The 16,370-nt window shown below is 40.8% G+C and overlaps 1 protein-coding gene and 1 long non-coding RNA gene across 4 annotated transcripts in view; one reads left to right on the forward strand and one right to left on the reverse strand.

Annotated features, from left to right (window-relative positions):
* Positions 1-205: 205 nt before the first annotated feature.
* LOC113907909 lies at positions 206-5,836 on the reverse strand. Its single transcript, XR_003515315.2, has 3 exons — positions 5,699-5,836; positions 4,239-4,329; positions 206-571 (listed from the first exon to the last, which is right to left on the reverse strand). It is a non-coding gene; the product is annotated as an uncharacterized LOC113907909 (long non-coding RNA).
* A 365-nt stretch (positions 5,837-6,201) lies between these two features.
* Positions 6,202-16,370, forward strand: part of ATAD5 (ATPase family AAA domain containing 5) — a 48,268-nt gene continuing 38,099 nt past the window's right edge. For all 3 annotated transcript variants that reach the window (XM_027567653.2, XM_027567654.2, XM_027567655.2), the window contains exons 1-3: positions 6,202-6,335; positions 11,141-13,044; positions 14,048-14,156. In XM_027567653.2, coding sequence (XP_027423454.1) covers positions 6,270-6,335; positions 11,141-13,044; positions 14,048-14,156 — 2,079 coding nt within the window. In that variant the 5' untranslated portion in view covers positions 6,202-6,269. The remainder of the gene's footprint in view (positions 6,336-11,140; positions 13,045-14,047; positions 14,157-16,370) is intronic.

Genomic DNA, 16,370 nt, shown 5'->3' on the forward strand with positions numbered 1-16,370 from the left:
TGATCCCAGGGTCCTGGGATTGAGCCCCGCATCGGGCTCCCTGCTCCACGGGAAGCCTGCTTCTCCCTCTCCCGCTCTCCCTGCTTGTGTTCCCTCTCTAGCTGTCTCTCTCTCTCTGTCAAATGAATAAAATCTTTAAAAAAATAAATAAATAAAATAAAAAATAATAATAAATAAACTTAGAAAAAAAATTAAAAGGAAAATGTCCACAAGGCCAAGACACTAATTTTGGTTTCATTCAGCTTTATTTCCTTGACCTGATGGGAGGCAGGAAATAATGTATTTAATATAGTCACATTATACAGAAAAATAATACAAAGAAAACTGAAGAAGATCTTGTGAAACCACCCCTCCCAGGCTTAAAATTTTGGGATGTTTTATTTTCAGCTTTAGAGCAAAGTAAATACTCTGGTCAGTAACCGGATGATTGATCTAGAGGTGGCAGTGATAGAAGCCAGCAGGCCAGCAGGCAGAGCTTTACACATTTTTATCTCCTTCGCGTCACACTGGTCTAGGATTGACTTTTCGAGTTTACCCAGAGGTGAGCAGATTCAGGGTCAGACTCCTCGTGCTAATAAGACAAGAAACAAATAAAGCAACTTGCTAAGTTATTTATTTACAATAAGAATATAATTGCTCCGAAGATTACAACAGCTGGAAAATTAGGTCATAACCAGAGTTGTTTGGCAAACATGGATTCAGTCCAGAATACTTTGGTTATCTGGTCAGCCAAGGCTTCCTCTCCCCTCTCTCCAGCTTCTTCTCAGAAAGCTCCTAACTGTATTAGGCACATACAGACAATTTATTTTCTTTAGTTTCTTCACTCCCCTGTTTGTACACTTAAAGCCATTAACACATTCTTTAGAATCAACTGGCTACAACTAAGTAAGTCTTAGTACCTCGTTTTTGAATAGGGACTCATACAAAGAAATACTACTGTCCAATCAAAAATAATTAAGAGATAATTCTAATAAACATTTTTAAAAGATTTTATTTATTTTTCAGAGAGAGAGAGTGAGCACAAGCAGGGGGAAGGGCAGGCAGAGGGAGAAGCAGGCTCCCCACTGAGCAGGGAGTTCAGTGCTGGACTCCATCCCAGGACCCTGGGATCATGACCTGAGCCAAAGGCAGATGCTTAACCAACTGAGCCACCCAGGCGCCCCAATTAGGAGATAATTCTAATCTTGACTGTAACTTGTAACATTTTAATTAATGCCATATATTTTTAATTTTGAGAACTCAATTTTACAGAAATCTCAGATGTCAACAGAAAAATCGCAAATAAAATGCAAAAAAAATTTTCCCCTCAATAAACCATTTGAGAGTAAGTTGCCAGATTCCTTTAGTACATTTTTCTATGAACCCACAATGCACCATCAAAAACAGGAATTTAGGGGCGCCTGGGTGGCTCAGTTGGTTAAGTGTCGACCTTTGGCTCAGGTCATGATCCCAGGGTCCTGGAATCAAGTCCTGCGTCAGGCTCCCTCCTCCACAGGGAGTCTGCTTCTCCCTCTGCCCCTCCCCTCTGCTTGTGCTCTTGTGCTCTCTTGTTCTCTCTCTCTCTCTCCCTCTCTCTCAAATAAATAAATAAAATCTTAAAAAAAAAAAAAAGCCAGCTCATCTGATCATACCTATAGTAGGGACAGCATCCCACTAATGAGTTACCCATGCTGAAAACCTTCAATTAGCTTTAACAATCTTTAAAAACAGCTTTATTGAGTGTAACTGATTTGCAATAAACTGCCAAGTATACAGTTTGATGAACTTTTTCCTAAGTAGATACCTGTGGAACCCTCACCAAGATAAACATTTCCCTCACTTCCCAGAGTTTCCATATAATCCACCCCTCCTTCAACCCCTGAATTCAAGTAAGGACTGATCTGCTTTCTGTCTTTAGAGATTCATTTTCTCTAATTTTAAATAAATTTAATCATACAATGTGTACTCTTTTTTTCATCTGGCTTATTTTACTCAGTATAAGGATTTTGAGATTCATCCATGTTTCATGTATTAATAGTTCATTTCTTTTTTATTGCTGAGTAGTATTCCATAATATGGATGTATCACAATGTGTCTATTCATTTGCTTTCTGATGGGCTGTTCCCAGTTTTTTACTATTACAAATAAAGCTGCTATGAACATTTGTGTACAGGTATACAATTCTTTATAATATAACTATACTGGGAAGGTGGGAAGAGAGAAAGCGTGGAGGGTGGTGTTATAAGAGAATGAAGTCCTTAACCAACATAAAAGGACATTAATGAATAACTGTTTAAAATTGTTAAATCAAGAAATAGCTGTATAAACTTATTGCTCTATTTAAAAATAAGTCCTTAACCAACATAAAAGGACATTAATGAATACTGTTTAAAATTGTTAAATCAAGAAATAGCTGTATAAACATATTGCTCTATTTAAAAATAAGGAGATGGGCGCCTGGGTGGCTCAGTTGATTAAGCAGCTGGCTCTTGATTTCAGCTCTGGTCATGATGTCAGGGTCCTGGGATCAAACCCCACATCAGGCTCCACTCTCATCGTGGAGTCTGCTCCAGTTTCTCTTTCTTTCATTCTGCCTCTCCCCCTGCTTGTGCGTGAGCACTCTCTCTCTCTCTCTTTCTCAAATAAATAAATAAAAATCCTTTAGGGGCACCTGGGTGGCTCAGTCGTTAAGCATCTGCCTTCGGCTCAGGTCATGATCCCAGGGTCCTGGGATCGAGCCCCGCATTGGGCTCCCTGCTCAGCGGGAAGCCTGCTTTTCCCTCTCCTGCTCCCCCTGCTTGTGTTCCCTCTCTAGCTGTCTCTCTGTGTCAAATAAATAAATAAAATCTTTAAAAAAAATCCTTTAAAAAAATAAGGAGATATTTATAGCGCTAGAAGAGTTTTGAAAGTGGCTGCCTCTGGGAAATTATACTAGGGTATGACATAGAAATCTGCTCTTTTTTGGGGCACCTGACTGGCTTAGTCAGTAGATCATGTGACTCTTTTTTTTTCCTTTTTTAAAAAATTTATTTATTTGAGAGAGAGAGAGAGGGTACAAGCAGAGGGAGTGGCAGGCAGAGAGAGAGGGAGAAGCAGGCTCTCTGCTGAGGAAGGAGCCCGATTCGGGGCTCGATCCCAGGACCCTGGGATCATGACCTGAGCCAAAGGCAGACGCTTAACCAACTGAGCCACCCAGGTGTCCCAAGATTGTGTAACTCTCGACCTCAGGATGGTGAGTTCCAGCCCCACACTGAGCATAGAGCCTACTTAATTTATTTTTATTTTTAATTTTTTTGAAAATTTGTCGGAGAGACAGCACAAGCAGGGGGAGTGGCAGGCAGAGGGAGAAGCAGGTCCCTGCCGAGCAAGGAGCCCACTTCAGGGCTTGATCCGAGGATCCTGGGATCATGACCTGAGCCGAAGGCAGACACTTAACTGACTGAGCCACCCAGGCATCCCAAGCCTACTTAAAAAGAAAAAAAAGAAATCAGCTCTTTTTTTTTTTTTTAAGATTTATTGATTTATTTTAGGGAGAGAGAGAGCGAGCAAGCACAAACAGGGGGCAGGGCAGAGGCAGAAGGAGAGGGTGAGAATATCAAGCAGACTCCCCACTGAATGTGGAGCTTGATATGGGGCTCAGTCTCACAACCCTAAGATCATGACCTGAGCTGAGATCATGTCGGATGCTTCACTGACTGAGCCACCCAGGTGCTCTAGCTCTTTTCTGATAGTAAGTTTTGTAATGCTCTTTGATATTTATTAACCAAATACAGGCATTACTTTGATAAATATAAAAGTTAATTTTTGAAAAGGGGTGGGGCGCCTGGGTGGCTCAGTCAGTTAAGCCTCAGATTCTTGATTTCACCTCAGATCATGATCTCAGAGTCCTGGGATTGAGCCCGATGGGCTCCGCACTCAGTATGGAGTCTGCTTATCCCTCTCCCTCTGCTCCTCTCCCCCAACCCCCTTTTTTAAAAAGGAATCAATCAATCAATCAATCAATCAATCAATAAAAGTAGGGGTTAGCCAGATGGGGAAGATAATAAAACACCCCATGGACACATCATAAATGCTAAATTGCTATACAAATGTGAGAGCTCATTTAATTTAAAACTTATAAATGTCATTAACTCCTAAAGAAGAGTTGTGTAAAATACTAACTACATATTTAAAAATGAACTCAGTGCAAATGCTTAACAAACCAGTGCAGTTTAAATGCTTAGTAACTGAGAAGAATAAAAAGCACTAGAGATACATACCCTGATAACCCAGCAATTCCACTTCTAGGTGTGTCTTCTGGAGAAACATTACACATGTTCAAGGAGACATAGAAAAGTGTTCACCTATGCACTGAAACAGAAAATTGGAGACAACATGAAGGAAATGGATAAATAAAATGTGTCTAGGTGGATGGAATGCTGAGGAATGAAGAGGAATGAATCAGATCTACGTGTATCATGGATAGCTCTTGAAAACAATAATGAATGAAAAAAGCAGGAGGCTGAGTGATATTTACAGTGTTACCTTTTCTATAATTAAAAACATTAAAGATTTTTCTATGGATACATATATGTATCCATATAAAAGTATATATGTTTGGGCGCCTGGGTGGCTCAGTTGGTTAAGCGACTGCCTTCGGCTCAGGTCATGATCCTGGAGTCCCGGGATCGAGTCCCGCATCGGGCTCCCTGCTCAGCGGGGAGTCTGCTTCTCCCTCTGACCCTCTTCCCTTTCGTGCTCTCTCTCTCTCTCAAATAAATAAATAAAATCTTTAAAAAAAAAAAAAAAAGTATATATGTTTGCAGTGCTACCCACCAAATAAGTAATAATGGCCACTACTGGGGCCAAGAGGAAGACACTGAATTTGGGGGTCAAAGTCAAGGGGACTTTCAGTTTTCTCTGTAATTTTCTCTTTTATTTCTCTGCCTTGTCCTCTTCCTCATCCATCTCCTTGGGCAATGTTCTTACTCTACGGTGAGTAATAATAATAAAAAAACAGAACAACAAAACAATATATAGAAGACTGAAGGTAGTGCAGTCTCCCTGAAAAATCTTATCCGGGGCTAATAATTTTAAAAGAAAAAATAATTACCTCCAGTTTCATCGGAGAAATTTGTACCCTTTATGCTGTCAAAACAACAGCAATACCATCTTTATGGTATAAAGATGGACACAATTACGTCAGTAGTTGAAAAGAGTATGCATAACCCGACGTAACAAGGTGGCTTCCCTTATTATTTGATATATCCTTTTACTTGCCCTACTTTGCACTTAATACCATGCAGTCAAAACTATGCACTCAAACAAAATAAACATACTCTATATGTCACTGCAACTGATGTAAAAAAAAAAGTCAAAGCCAAACCAATCCACGAAAGCAATGCAAATGACGTATGAGATTATCATCACTACAAACCAGCAAAATACTGGTACCCTGCGACAGCTGAGCACTCCAACCAGCTGAGGCCATGATGGGCTCCTAGTTGCCCGCGAGGACGAAGTCCATGGGAAGAAATGCCTCTTTAGCTCAATTAAGGGTTAAAAGTCGCAATCTCGGATCCCGGCAGAGCGTATTTCAAGGTAGGACGCTTGCCAAAATAACATTCCGTCTGGGAGAAATGTAATCAATTACTTCCTTTCCTGTATTTTTCAAATTTCCAGTTTTGAAAAAGGGTTAGCCTGGGGCATCAAAATCTAGAGTTTTAATTCTGCGACCAACCGGCTTTAGTCATGTCCTCATCCGTGAAACTGGGCGTGAGACGTTCGAATCTCCAAAATTCCCGCTAGTTTGAAATCCCACGGCGAGACCAATCCCGCCTCCTTCAGTTTCGCCCGAGAATTATTTTGACCCTCTCTGTTCACCGTCCGCGCAGCGTCCCGAAGCAATCGTAAGCTCCGCCCCCTGCGCTCCGGACGGCGCGAAAACCCAATTGACAAGAACTCTCTCCGAAGCCCGCGGGTCCGATCTGCGTTGGGCCTGCTTTCCCGGCCGGGGTAGCAGTCCCCGGCGCTCAGCCTGGGGCGCCCGCATCGAGGGCACCCCGCGCTCGCCGGCCGCGTCCCAGAGTCCTCACTGCCCGCGCTTTCTTACCGCCTCTTCCCGCGTCCGACTCGGCTGAGCTGGGCCCAGCGTCCGCAACCGTTCCGTCCCGGTGGGCGCGGGGGAGTCGGAGACGGACCCCGCGGCCCGGCTGCTCCTTCGGCGGGAGCCGGCCGCCTCCATGGCCTCCAGGCCGGCGGGGCCCGGCCGCACAACGCCCTAGGAGCCGGTATTCCGGGAAGCCGGGAGCATGGTGGGGGTCCTGGCCATGGCGGCGGCAGCTGCTCCCCCTCCGGTGAAGGACTACGAGATTGAGGTAAGCTAGTGTATCTCTGTACGAGGTGGGTAAAAGGTAATTCCGATTTTGGCTCTAGGAGGGGAAAGGAGGGACCTCCTGAGGCCCCGCCTGTGACATTGTGTGCAACAATTGCTGGAGTGTGTCGCTTCCTAAAGTCGTGATAGGTACTAACAAACATTGAGATTGTGAGATGTTTGCGGGCCAGGAAAGTCAGGATTGAAAAGATACCTCGACCAGTTCCCAGATACAAATGTTGGTGGAACCTGATGTTTTGGACTTGTGAAGTGTCACAGAGGATCCCAGGATCAAGTGTGGGTTCATCGTAAGGAGTCAGAACTTTAGCTTGAAAAGACTTTAAGTTCAACTACTCTGTCCACCTACCTGTTCTAGGACTACCGCTTAGATTGTCACTACAGGAATGAAACAAAGTAATTTTATTTAAAAAATCAGTTTCTCAGGGCGCCTGGGTGGCTCATTCGTTAAGCGTCTGCCTTCGGCTCAGGTCATGATCCCAGGGTCCTGGGATCGAGCCCCCATATCAGGCTCCCTCCTCGGCGGGAAGCCTGCTCCTCTCTCTCCCACTCCCCCTGCTTGTGTTCCTGCTCTCGCTGTCTCTCTCTGTGTGTCAAATAAATAAATAAAATCTTAAAAAAAAATCTGTTTCTCATGGCTCTAGGGCTTAAGATACTGCAGTTAGTAGCATGGAATGCTGTTATTCTTTTTTTTTTTTTTTTTTAAAGATTTTATTTATTTATTTGAGAGAGAGAGAATGAGAGATAGAGAGCACGAGAGGGGAGAGGGTCAGAAGGAGAAGCAGACTCCCTGCTGAGCAGGGAGCCCGATGCGGGACTCGATCCCAGGACTCCAGGATCATGACCTGAGCCGAAGGCAGTCGCTTAACCAACTGAGCCACCCAGGCGCCCCGGAATGCTGTTATTCTTATGTATTCACCAAGTTTCAGTGAAATGCACTGAGCAGTCCTTACAAAGATACTTTAATGCCCTGAACTAATGGAGTAGCATCTCAAAAGTGATGGTTGCTATATTTTTACACCTTTTCATCTCAAGCTAGCGTTCTAACTGAAATACACATACTCGTGTCCTTGAAGTGAGCCAAGATGTACGTTCACTTATAGAACTGGGACTCTCTCTTATTTTTTAGAATTGAATAACTTTTGTCTACTTGCTAATAGTTGTTATGCTGATATTTGTTTTCTAAATCAAGGCAGTTGCTCAGCTTTCTTGGGTGTGAAGAAGGACTTTTGGTAGTTGAATTAGACAGTTCTTGATTTTTGTACAGTCAGTTTATCAAGCTTTACCTTAGAGTTTCTGCTTTTGGTGCTCTGCTTACCTTATTTCATAGTAATGATACTTTCCTTTTAGTATTGCAAGGGTAAGGGCCTTGTATACATTATTTTGCTTAATATCAACCCTGTGCTGAGGTATCATTATCTGTATCCATACGGATGACAGAAGAAAGTAAAAAAATAATTAAAGTGGGGTGCCTGGGTGGCTCAGTCTGTTAGGTGTCTGTCCTCAGCTCAGGTCATGATCCTGGGGTCCTGGGATAGAGCCCCACATCGGGCTCCCTGCTCAGTGGGGAGCCTGCTTCTCCCTCTGCCTCTACTTCTCCCTGCACCCTCCCCCGCACTCATTTTCTCTCTCTCTCTCTCTCTCAAATAAAATCTTTTAAAAAAAAAGTAATTAAAAGTAAATTAAGTTAGAAAAAGTAAATTAGAAGGGTGCCTGGGTGGCTCAGTCGGGTAAGCATCTGCCTTCGGGTCAGGTCATGATCTCAGGGTCCCGGAATCAGGACCCACATCGGGCTCCCTGCTCATTGGAGAGCCAGCTTCTCCCTCTCCCTCTGCCTGCTGCTCCCCCTCCTTAGACTCTCTGTGTCAAATAAATAAATAAGATCTTTAAAAAGAAAAGAAAAAGTAAATTAGAAAGTTAAAAGTGGGCACCTGGGTGGCTTAGTTGGTTAAGCGCCCGGCTCTAGATCTCATGTCAGGTCTTGATCTCAGGGTTGTGAGTTTAAGCCCTGCATTGGGCTCCACAGTGTGGAGCCTACTTTAAAAAACAATTTTTTTAAAGTTAAAAGTAATATGCTTAGGGCGCCGTACTAGTAGATGTCAGAGCCAGCACTTGAACTTAAATCTGCCTGACTCCAGAGCCCATAGTATCATACTTTTGATACCATCTCAGGGTAATGATAATACTAACAGCTCATTAGCATTTTCTTCTAATGCTTTTACTGTTTCATTTTAACATATAAAATTTTAATTTGTAATTAATTTTGCCTCATATTTATCCAACTGGTTAGAAATTTGTCCCAATACCATTTATTAATTACTTATTTGCTCACTAACTTGAATGCTACTGTTCTCATATACCAAGTTCTTTTTTTTTTTTAAAGATTTTATTTATTTATTTGAGAGAGAGAGAATGAGAGACAGCATGAAAGGGAGGAGAGTCAGAGGGAGAAGCAGACTCCCCGCCGAGCAGGGAGCCCGACGTGGGACTCGATCCTGGGACTCCAGGATCATGACCCGAGCCGAAGGCAGTCGCTTAACCAACTGAGCCACCCAGGCGCCCCTCATATACCAAGTTCTTAAATATTTACTTATTTCTTTTTCTGGTTTTCTAATCCATTCCATTACGTTGGCTACCTTATTCATGTATCAGTACTATGCTTTTTTTTTTTTTTAAGTAATCTCTACACCCAGTGTGGGGCTCGAACTCACAACCCCAAGATCAAGAGTCACAAGCTCCACTGACTGAGCCAGCCAGGTGCCCCCAGTACTTTGTTTTGTTTTTATATATATATGTTTTTTAAATTTTTATTGTTATGTTAATCACCATGTATTACATCATTAATTTTTGATGTAGTGTTCCATGATTCATTGTTTGCACATAACACCCAGTGCTCCATGCAGAACGTGCCCTCTTTAGTACCCATCACCAGGCTAACCCATCCTCCCACCTCCATCCCCTCTAGAACCCTTAGTTTGTTTTTCAGAATCCATCGTCTCTTTTTTTTGTTTTTGTTTTTTGTTTTTAATTTTTTATTGTTATGTTAATCACCATATATTACATCATTTGTTTTGGTGTAGTGCTCCATGATTCATTGTTTGTCCATAACACCCAGTGCTCCGTGCAGAATGTGCCCTCTTTAATACCCATCACCAGGCTAACCCATGCCCCTACCCTCCTCCCCTCTAGAAACCTCAGTTTGTTTTTCAGAGTCCATCATCTCTCCTGGTTCGTCTCCCCCTCTAACTTACTCCCCTTCATTCTTCCTCTCCTGCTATCTTCTTCTTTTTCTTTTTTCTTCAGAATCCATCGTCTCTTAATGGTTCATCTCCCCCTCCGACTTACTCCCCTTCATTCTTCCCCTCCTGCTATCTTCTCCCCCCCCCGTACTTTGTTTTTAATGATGATAGCTTTGTGATCCTTTTAATTTTCTAGAAGCATATTTCCCCCATTCATTACTTATCTTTTTTTTTTTTGAGATTTTATTTTTAAGTAAGCTCTACACTCAACTTGGGGCTGGAACCCACAACCCTGAGACCAAGAGTCGCATGCTTTACTGACTGAGCCAACCAGACACCCCTCATTACTTACCTTTTTCTAAAAATTTCCTTGTCATTCTGGAAAGTTTATTTTAACAAATGAACCAAGGGAAGTTAAAATGACAGAAAAGATTGATGGAGCTTTTTGTAGCTAATAATTTTTTCTATTATGTAAGTTACTAATTTATGACCAACAGAAATATAACTTTATAGTATTATAGTCAACTTGATATGTGAGGGTAATAACATAGGAGGCAGGCAGTAACTTTTAATAACAAAACACTGGTAAGTTTTTTTTTTTAATTTGTGGTAAGTGTCCTTCACCATAATTTTTACTTGATTAGTGAATTTGAGGATCATAGGTTTGTTCACTATGTGTCTGTTTCTTAGAAATAGAACGATTTTTTTTAAAGATTTATTTGTTTATTTTAGAGAGAAGGAGAGAGTTCAGGAGGGGGAAGGACTGAAGGAGAAGGAGAGAGAGAATCTCTGCTTTTTTAAAAAAGCAAAAAAAGCACAGAACCCAACGACCAGGGGCTTGATCCCATGACCCTGAAATCATGACCTGAGCTGAAATCAAGAGATGGATGCTTACCTGACTGAGCCACCCAGGCGCCCCAAGAATAATTTGTTTTTAACTAAAAAAGGAAAAAGGGAATGGAATTAATATTTGTAGAGTCCCCACCATGCATTTGACTTCACATATTTTTATGCAATGTGTTCGTTACAAATTTTGTGGGGTGGGTGGTACTATTCAAAGGTTATAGAGTAAACAGAGGCCAACAGAAATGAACACGATTTGTACATAAGTATAGTGGCCTTGAAACTTTTTATTTAAGTATATATAAAGTAAAATACACAAATTATAAGTGTATGGCCTGATGTGATGTTGAGATTTGAATGTAGATTTAATTTTAAAGCTCTTTCTTCAGGGTGCCTGGGTGGCTTAGTCGGTTAAGCGTCTGCCTTTGGCTCAGGTCATGATCCCAGGTTCCTGGGATGGAGCCCCTTGTTGGGCTTCTTGCTCAGCGGGGAGTCTCTCTCTGCCTGCCGCTCCCCCTGCTTGTGCTCTCTCTCTGACAAATTTTTTAAAAAAGCAAAAAAAGCTCTTTTTTCTAATATATCAGGTTCATTACCTAAGGGAGCCTTCCTTTTTTTATCCAGTTAGGTAAAATATTAGATCTGTGTTTACAATTTATGTTTTGGATCATTTTGTTTGAAATAACTGCTTTTTTTTTTCTTAAATTGATAGGCATGCAAAAGGCGAAGGAAAGATGATGACAGATCTTCCTGCAAAACAATTACAAAATATTTATCACCAATAGGGAAAACTGGAGACACTGTTTTCTCTCCACCAAAATCCAGTAATATTCTGGATTATTTTAGAAAGACTTCCCCCACAAATGAAAAGACACAGTCAGCAAAAGAGTGCAAGATAAAGTCATCTGCACCATTGCCTGCTGACGGTGGCAAAGACTGTAAAACACCTTTGGAAGTGTTCTCAAATCTAGAGTTTAAGAAGAGAGGAAAGAGAGTTAATTTATCTCATCGACTAAATAGTGTTAAAACTGAAAATGAATCTCTAATTAAAATTAGTAGTGTTGGTAGCAAAGAAGACACTAGTCTAAATAATGATTTTATAGAAAGTAGTACTTCTTTGTTACTCTGCAAGAAACATGTGGAGGTACTTGCAGAAAGTATTCAAGATAAAAAACACTCAAGCACTATGACCTCCATAAAAAGCTCTAAGAAAGTGAATCCTAAACAAAGGATCACAAAAAATGATTGCAGAAAAATGAGAAAAAGGAAGCACAGGGATATAATAGATCTATCTGAAAGCATACCATGGGCTGAGGAGCTAAATCTCCATCAGAAAGATGGTAAAGATAGGAAACAGATAACGCCTTCCCTAACTAATGAGATCGAGAGTACTGCAAATGATTCCAGAGGTGATATAACTAAAACAGCCCACTTAAATGATAGTACAATTACAGTCTCCTATGAGGAATTTTTAAAAAGTCACAAGGAAAATAAAGCAGAACACATACCAGACTCTACAATGTCAATTTGTATTCCCTCTGAAACTGTTGAAGATATGGTCAAAAGTGGTTGTATAAGTGACCCAGGAACCTGTGAAATTTCCCAACATGTACGCTATAAGACAGTTACTGTTCTTGCGCAAGTTCACCCTATTCCCCCCAGAAAGACAAGGAAAATACCCTCCATTTTCTTGAAACAGAAGCAGTTGGAAATGGAAAATAGTCTGTCTGATCCTGAGAATGAGCAGACTGTTCAGAAAAGAAAATCTAACGTTGTCATACAGGAGGAAGAGTTAGAATTGGCAGTGCTGGAAGCTGGAAATGCTGAGGCCGTGAAACCGAAATGCACCCTAGAAGAAAGACAGCAGTTTATGAAAGCATTTAGGCAGCCGGCATCCGATGCACTTAAAAATGGAGTCAGAAAGTTTTCTGAGAAGCAGAAAGAGCTCAATGAAAAATCTTTAAACGAGGAAGGAAGACACAATAATTCTAAAAAAATCATGGAAAATCCTAACATTCAGGTGGTTTCAAATGATGGCAGTTCACCGTCACACACTGAGAAAGGAAGTTTTCCTAACGAGAAAAGTAAAAAGCTGAAGAAAAAGGATAAGAAAATGTTAGGTACTGGTATTACTCCAGGTGAAAATAGACGGGGAAATATTCAAAAGAAAGCAGCAACTTTTTCCTTTGGAGATAAACAGAATCAAAATAGACTTAGAATGAGTTTAAGACAAAAGAAAACAGAAGTTTTCAAAAACACATTATTTTACAGTGAAAGTCTTATTTGTAAAGATTTAGCAAATGATGACCTTCTAAAGATTTCCTCTCGGTGTAACAAAAAGTCTTCAAGAAAGACCAGCATACCAGTTAAGGATAAGGTTATACATTCTAAAGCTGAAACTGAATACAGTTTGATAAATGTTTCCACACCCAAGCCAACCAGAAGATCTGTAAGAACCAGCAACACACCTACTACAATAGTCCTTAACGGTACTGATTCTGAAGATGGTAGTCCAGCAAAGGCTTCCACTCCAAAAGCAGCCAACTTACTAGAAAAGCACAGTTTATATACAGCAGAATTAATAACAGTACCTTCTGATTCAGAGAGCCCTATTAGGTAAGGTTTTGTTTTTGTTCTGAAGCTCTGAGTATTCTGCGTATATTATTAGCTGGGAAGGAAAATAGTTCAAGCATTGGAGAGTGTTATTTTTTCTAGAACACAGCTGATTTATAAAAAAACAGTTTCAAAATGCTGTTTATTTCCCACGTTTAATTTAAAGCCAGGCATGATTTTAGAAGAATTCTAGATGTATTTTAGATGAGTTCAAACTCTTACCAGGGTTATTAATTCCCTGGAGAAATATTTTTCAAATATGAATTTTAGGGGCGCTTGGGTGGCTCAGTGGGTTAAGCCTCTGCCTTCGGCTCTGGTCGAGATCCTGGGGTCCTGGGATCAAGCCCCACATCGGGCTTCCCACTCAGTGGGGAGTCTGCTTCTCCCTCTTCCTCTGCCGCTCCCCCTGCTTGTGCTCTCTCTCTGTCAAATAAATAAAATCTTAAAAAAAAAAAATGAATTCTGTTCATCTAACAAACAGATTAAAAATAAGTAAGAGTTTTATTTCTTGGGTAAATGGAGCTATATATATGAGGTATATACTTGCATGCTGGTTTTGGCCAATGGAAGAGTGATCTTAGGAGGTAATTTTCTGTAAAGCTTATGATTTCTAAAAGGAAACATTTTATATTTTCTGAGAGTTTAGCTTTGAGTTTGGCTTACTTTGGATCAGTAGTTTGAATCTAACTGGGAGTACTTTTTTTTTAAGAACTGTCCAAGGCGCCTGGGTGGCTCAGTCTTTAAGCGGCTGCCTTCGGCTCAGGTCATGATCCCAGAGTTCTGGGATCGAGTCCCACGTGGGGCTCCCTGCTCGGCGGGAGGCCTGCTTCTCCCTCTCCCACTCCCCCTGCTTGTGTTCCTGCTCTCGCTGTCTCTGTCAAATAAATAAATAAAATCTTTAAAAAAAGAACTGTCCAGAAATTGGAGCCCTAGTTGATTCTTTTCTATATTTAATTGAAATTCTTACACATAATCATGGAAATGCTTCTGAATGTCTTTTTTTCAGAATGAAATTCACCAGAATTAGTACTCCTAAGAAATCTAAGAAAAAATCTAAGAAAAGATGTGAGAAATCTGAAGCAACTGATGGAGATTTTACTTCTCAGACTAGAAAGGTAATTGAAATATTAGGGTGTTGTGTAAGTGGTATTCTGTTTCCTAAAACAACAACTACTTTAAGAAGTAGTATGCCAAAAGAAGATACACATATTTTATAGATTGGTTATGTTAACTACAGCCATATACTGTTACTATTATTCTATTCCTCTGATTAGTTTATTAAGCAGTCAACATACCTTACAGTGAGATGGAAGCAATTGATAAGGACAGCATAATTCACTTAGAAAAAGTTTTCTTGGGGACACCTGGGTGGCTCAGTCAGTTAAGTGTTCGACCCTTGGTTTCAGCTCAGGTCATGATCTCAGTATTGTGAGATTGAGCCCTGTGTCAGGCTCCACTCTTAGCCCTGAGTCCGCTTGTCCCTTTCCCTTTGCACCTCCCCGTGCTTGCACATATGCGCCCTCTCTCTCTCTAAAATAAACAAAATCTTTAAAAGAGGGAAAAAAAAGTTTTTTTGGTAAGAGTTACATTCTAATCATTTTCCTTAAGGCTGCTTATAGGTCATGATTGAATTTTTGGTTTATTTCTGTAGATCAGAGGCTAAAAAGTGGGGTGTGTAACTCTGGTACAGGTCTAAAAACCCTGGTACTGTTGACATTTTGGGCTGGATAATTCTTTGTTATAGGGAACTGATTGTGTATTGTAGGATGTTTAGCAATAACCTGGGCCTCTACCCATGGAAATGCCAGTAGCTCTCCAGCTCCCCTGGTTATGATAACCAAAAATGTCTCCACATATAACAAATATCCCTGGGAGGGAAAGAAATCCACCCCCTCACCCTGCACTATTGAAAACCACTACCCTAAAGGGAGAGGTAGGATGATATGTAAGAATAATTTAGCTGCTTTTACAAACTAATCTGCTTTTCTCCACTGTGAGGGAATTGAATTCTCTCCAGGGTGAGTAGGTACAGGTATGTGTATGTTGAAAAGCTCCCAACGTGGCTGTGACATAATCCTTGGGTGAGTACCACTGTGACAGAAGATTGGCATCTCTTTTGTTGTTATTTAACAGCTATCCTGTTTTTTGACTGCATATCACATTCCAGGTACTATGCTTGATACTTACCATTAATCTCATAAATATTTAACCCTGTTTTGAAGGAACAGTGGAGCCAAAGGAGGTGAGAACATTTTTAAGAGTAGTTGAAGTGGTGTACAGTGGGATCCAAGCTGCGTGGGGTGGAGTAGAGGCTGATAAACAGGGAGAAAGTAAAGAGTGCTATCAAGAGAGGTTTCTGATGTAGTCAGGAGTAATCAAGTAAGGCTAGGAGGATGGGTGACTAGGTCAGAAAGTAGGGTGTTGGAAATGACTGTTTTCAAGGTGATAGGATTATGGTTGGTTTTAGTTTATTTTTCTGTTTTGTTTTTTTATAAACATGAACTTTTTAAAATTTTTATCAGGAAAAAATAACTAGGGCACCTGGGTGGCTCAGTCAGTTAAGCGTCCAACTCTTGGTTTTAGCTCAGGTCACGATCATAGGGTTGAGAGATTAAGCCCTGGTGGGGCTCTGTGCTAAACATGAAGTCTGCTCGAAATTCTCTCTCCATCTCCCTCTCCCCCACCCGCCTCACTTCCACTCTCTCAAATAAATAAATAAATAAAATCTTTTTAAACAAACCACTATTAGAAAAAAATGGTTTTCAAGTAACAGCAGAATTACTTGCCAAAATGTGTATGTGTATGTTTTTTTCCCACACCTTCACTAAAACATATCTTTTTGTGTAACAGTTTCTTTCAATAATTGAGTTGTTAATTTAAATTTAGGTCAATTATTTTGTAAGAATTTATAAGATTTCATTAACCTGCCCAAAAGTTTGCTAGCAGAACAACACATCTGTTGCTCTACTGTACAGAAGCAAATCTTTGTTTTCCTAACCCCTTACACATATTTTGGATACCCAGGCCTATGCTTTTCAGTGCTTTTTAAAAAACAGCAAACATTGGTTAAAAAAACCAGAAATGCATAAAATTAAAAGTGAAAACTTTTCATCTTCTACTCTCTAGAGGTAACCCACTTTATTTTTTTTTTAAAGATTTTATTTATGTATTTGAGAGAGAGTGAGCGAGCTTGAGCAGGAGGAAGGGCAGAGGGAGAGGGACAAGCAGACTGAGCTGAATGCAAAGCCTGACTTGGGGCTCTATCTCGACCCTGAGATCATGACCTGAGCTGAAATCAAGAGTCAGACGCTTAACCTACTGAGCCACCC

Source organism: Zalophus californianus, chromosome 16 (genome assembly GCF_009762305.2).
Source record: "Zalophus californianus isolate mZalCal1 chromosome 16, mZalCal1.pri.v2, whole genome shotgun sequence".
NCBI classification, from domain to species: domain Eukaryota; kingdom Metazoa; phylum Chordata; class Mammalia; order Carnivora; family Otariidae; genus Zalophus; species Zalophus californianus.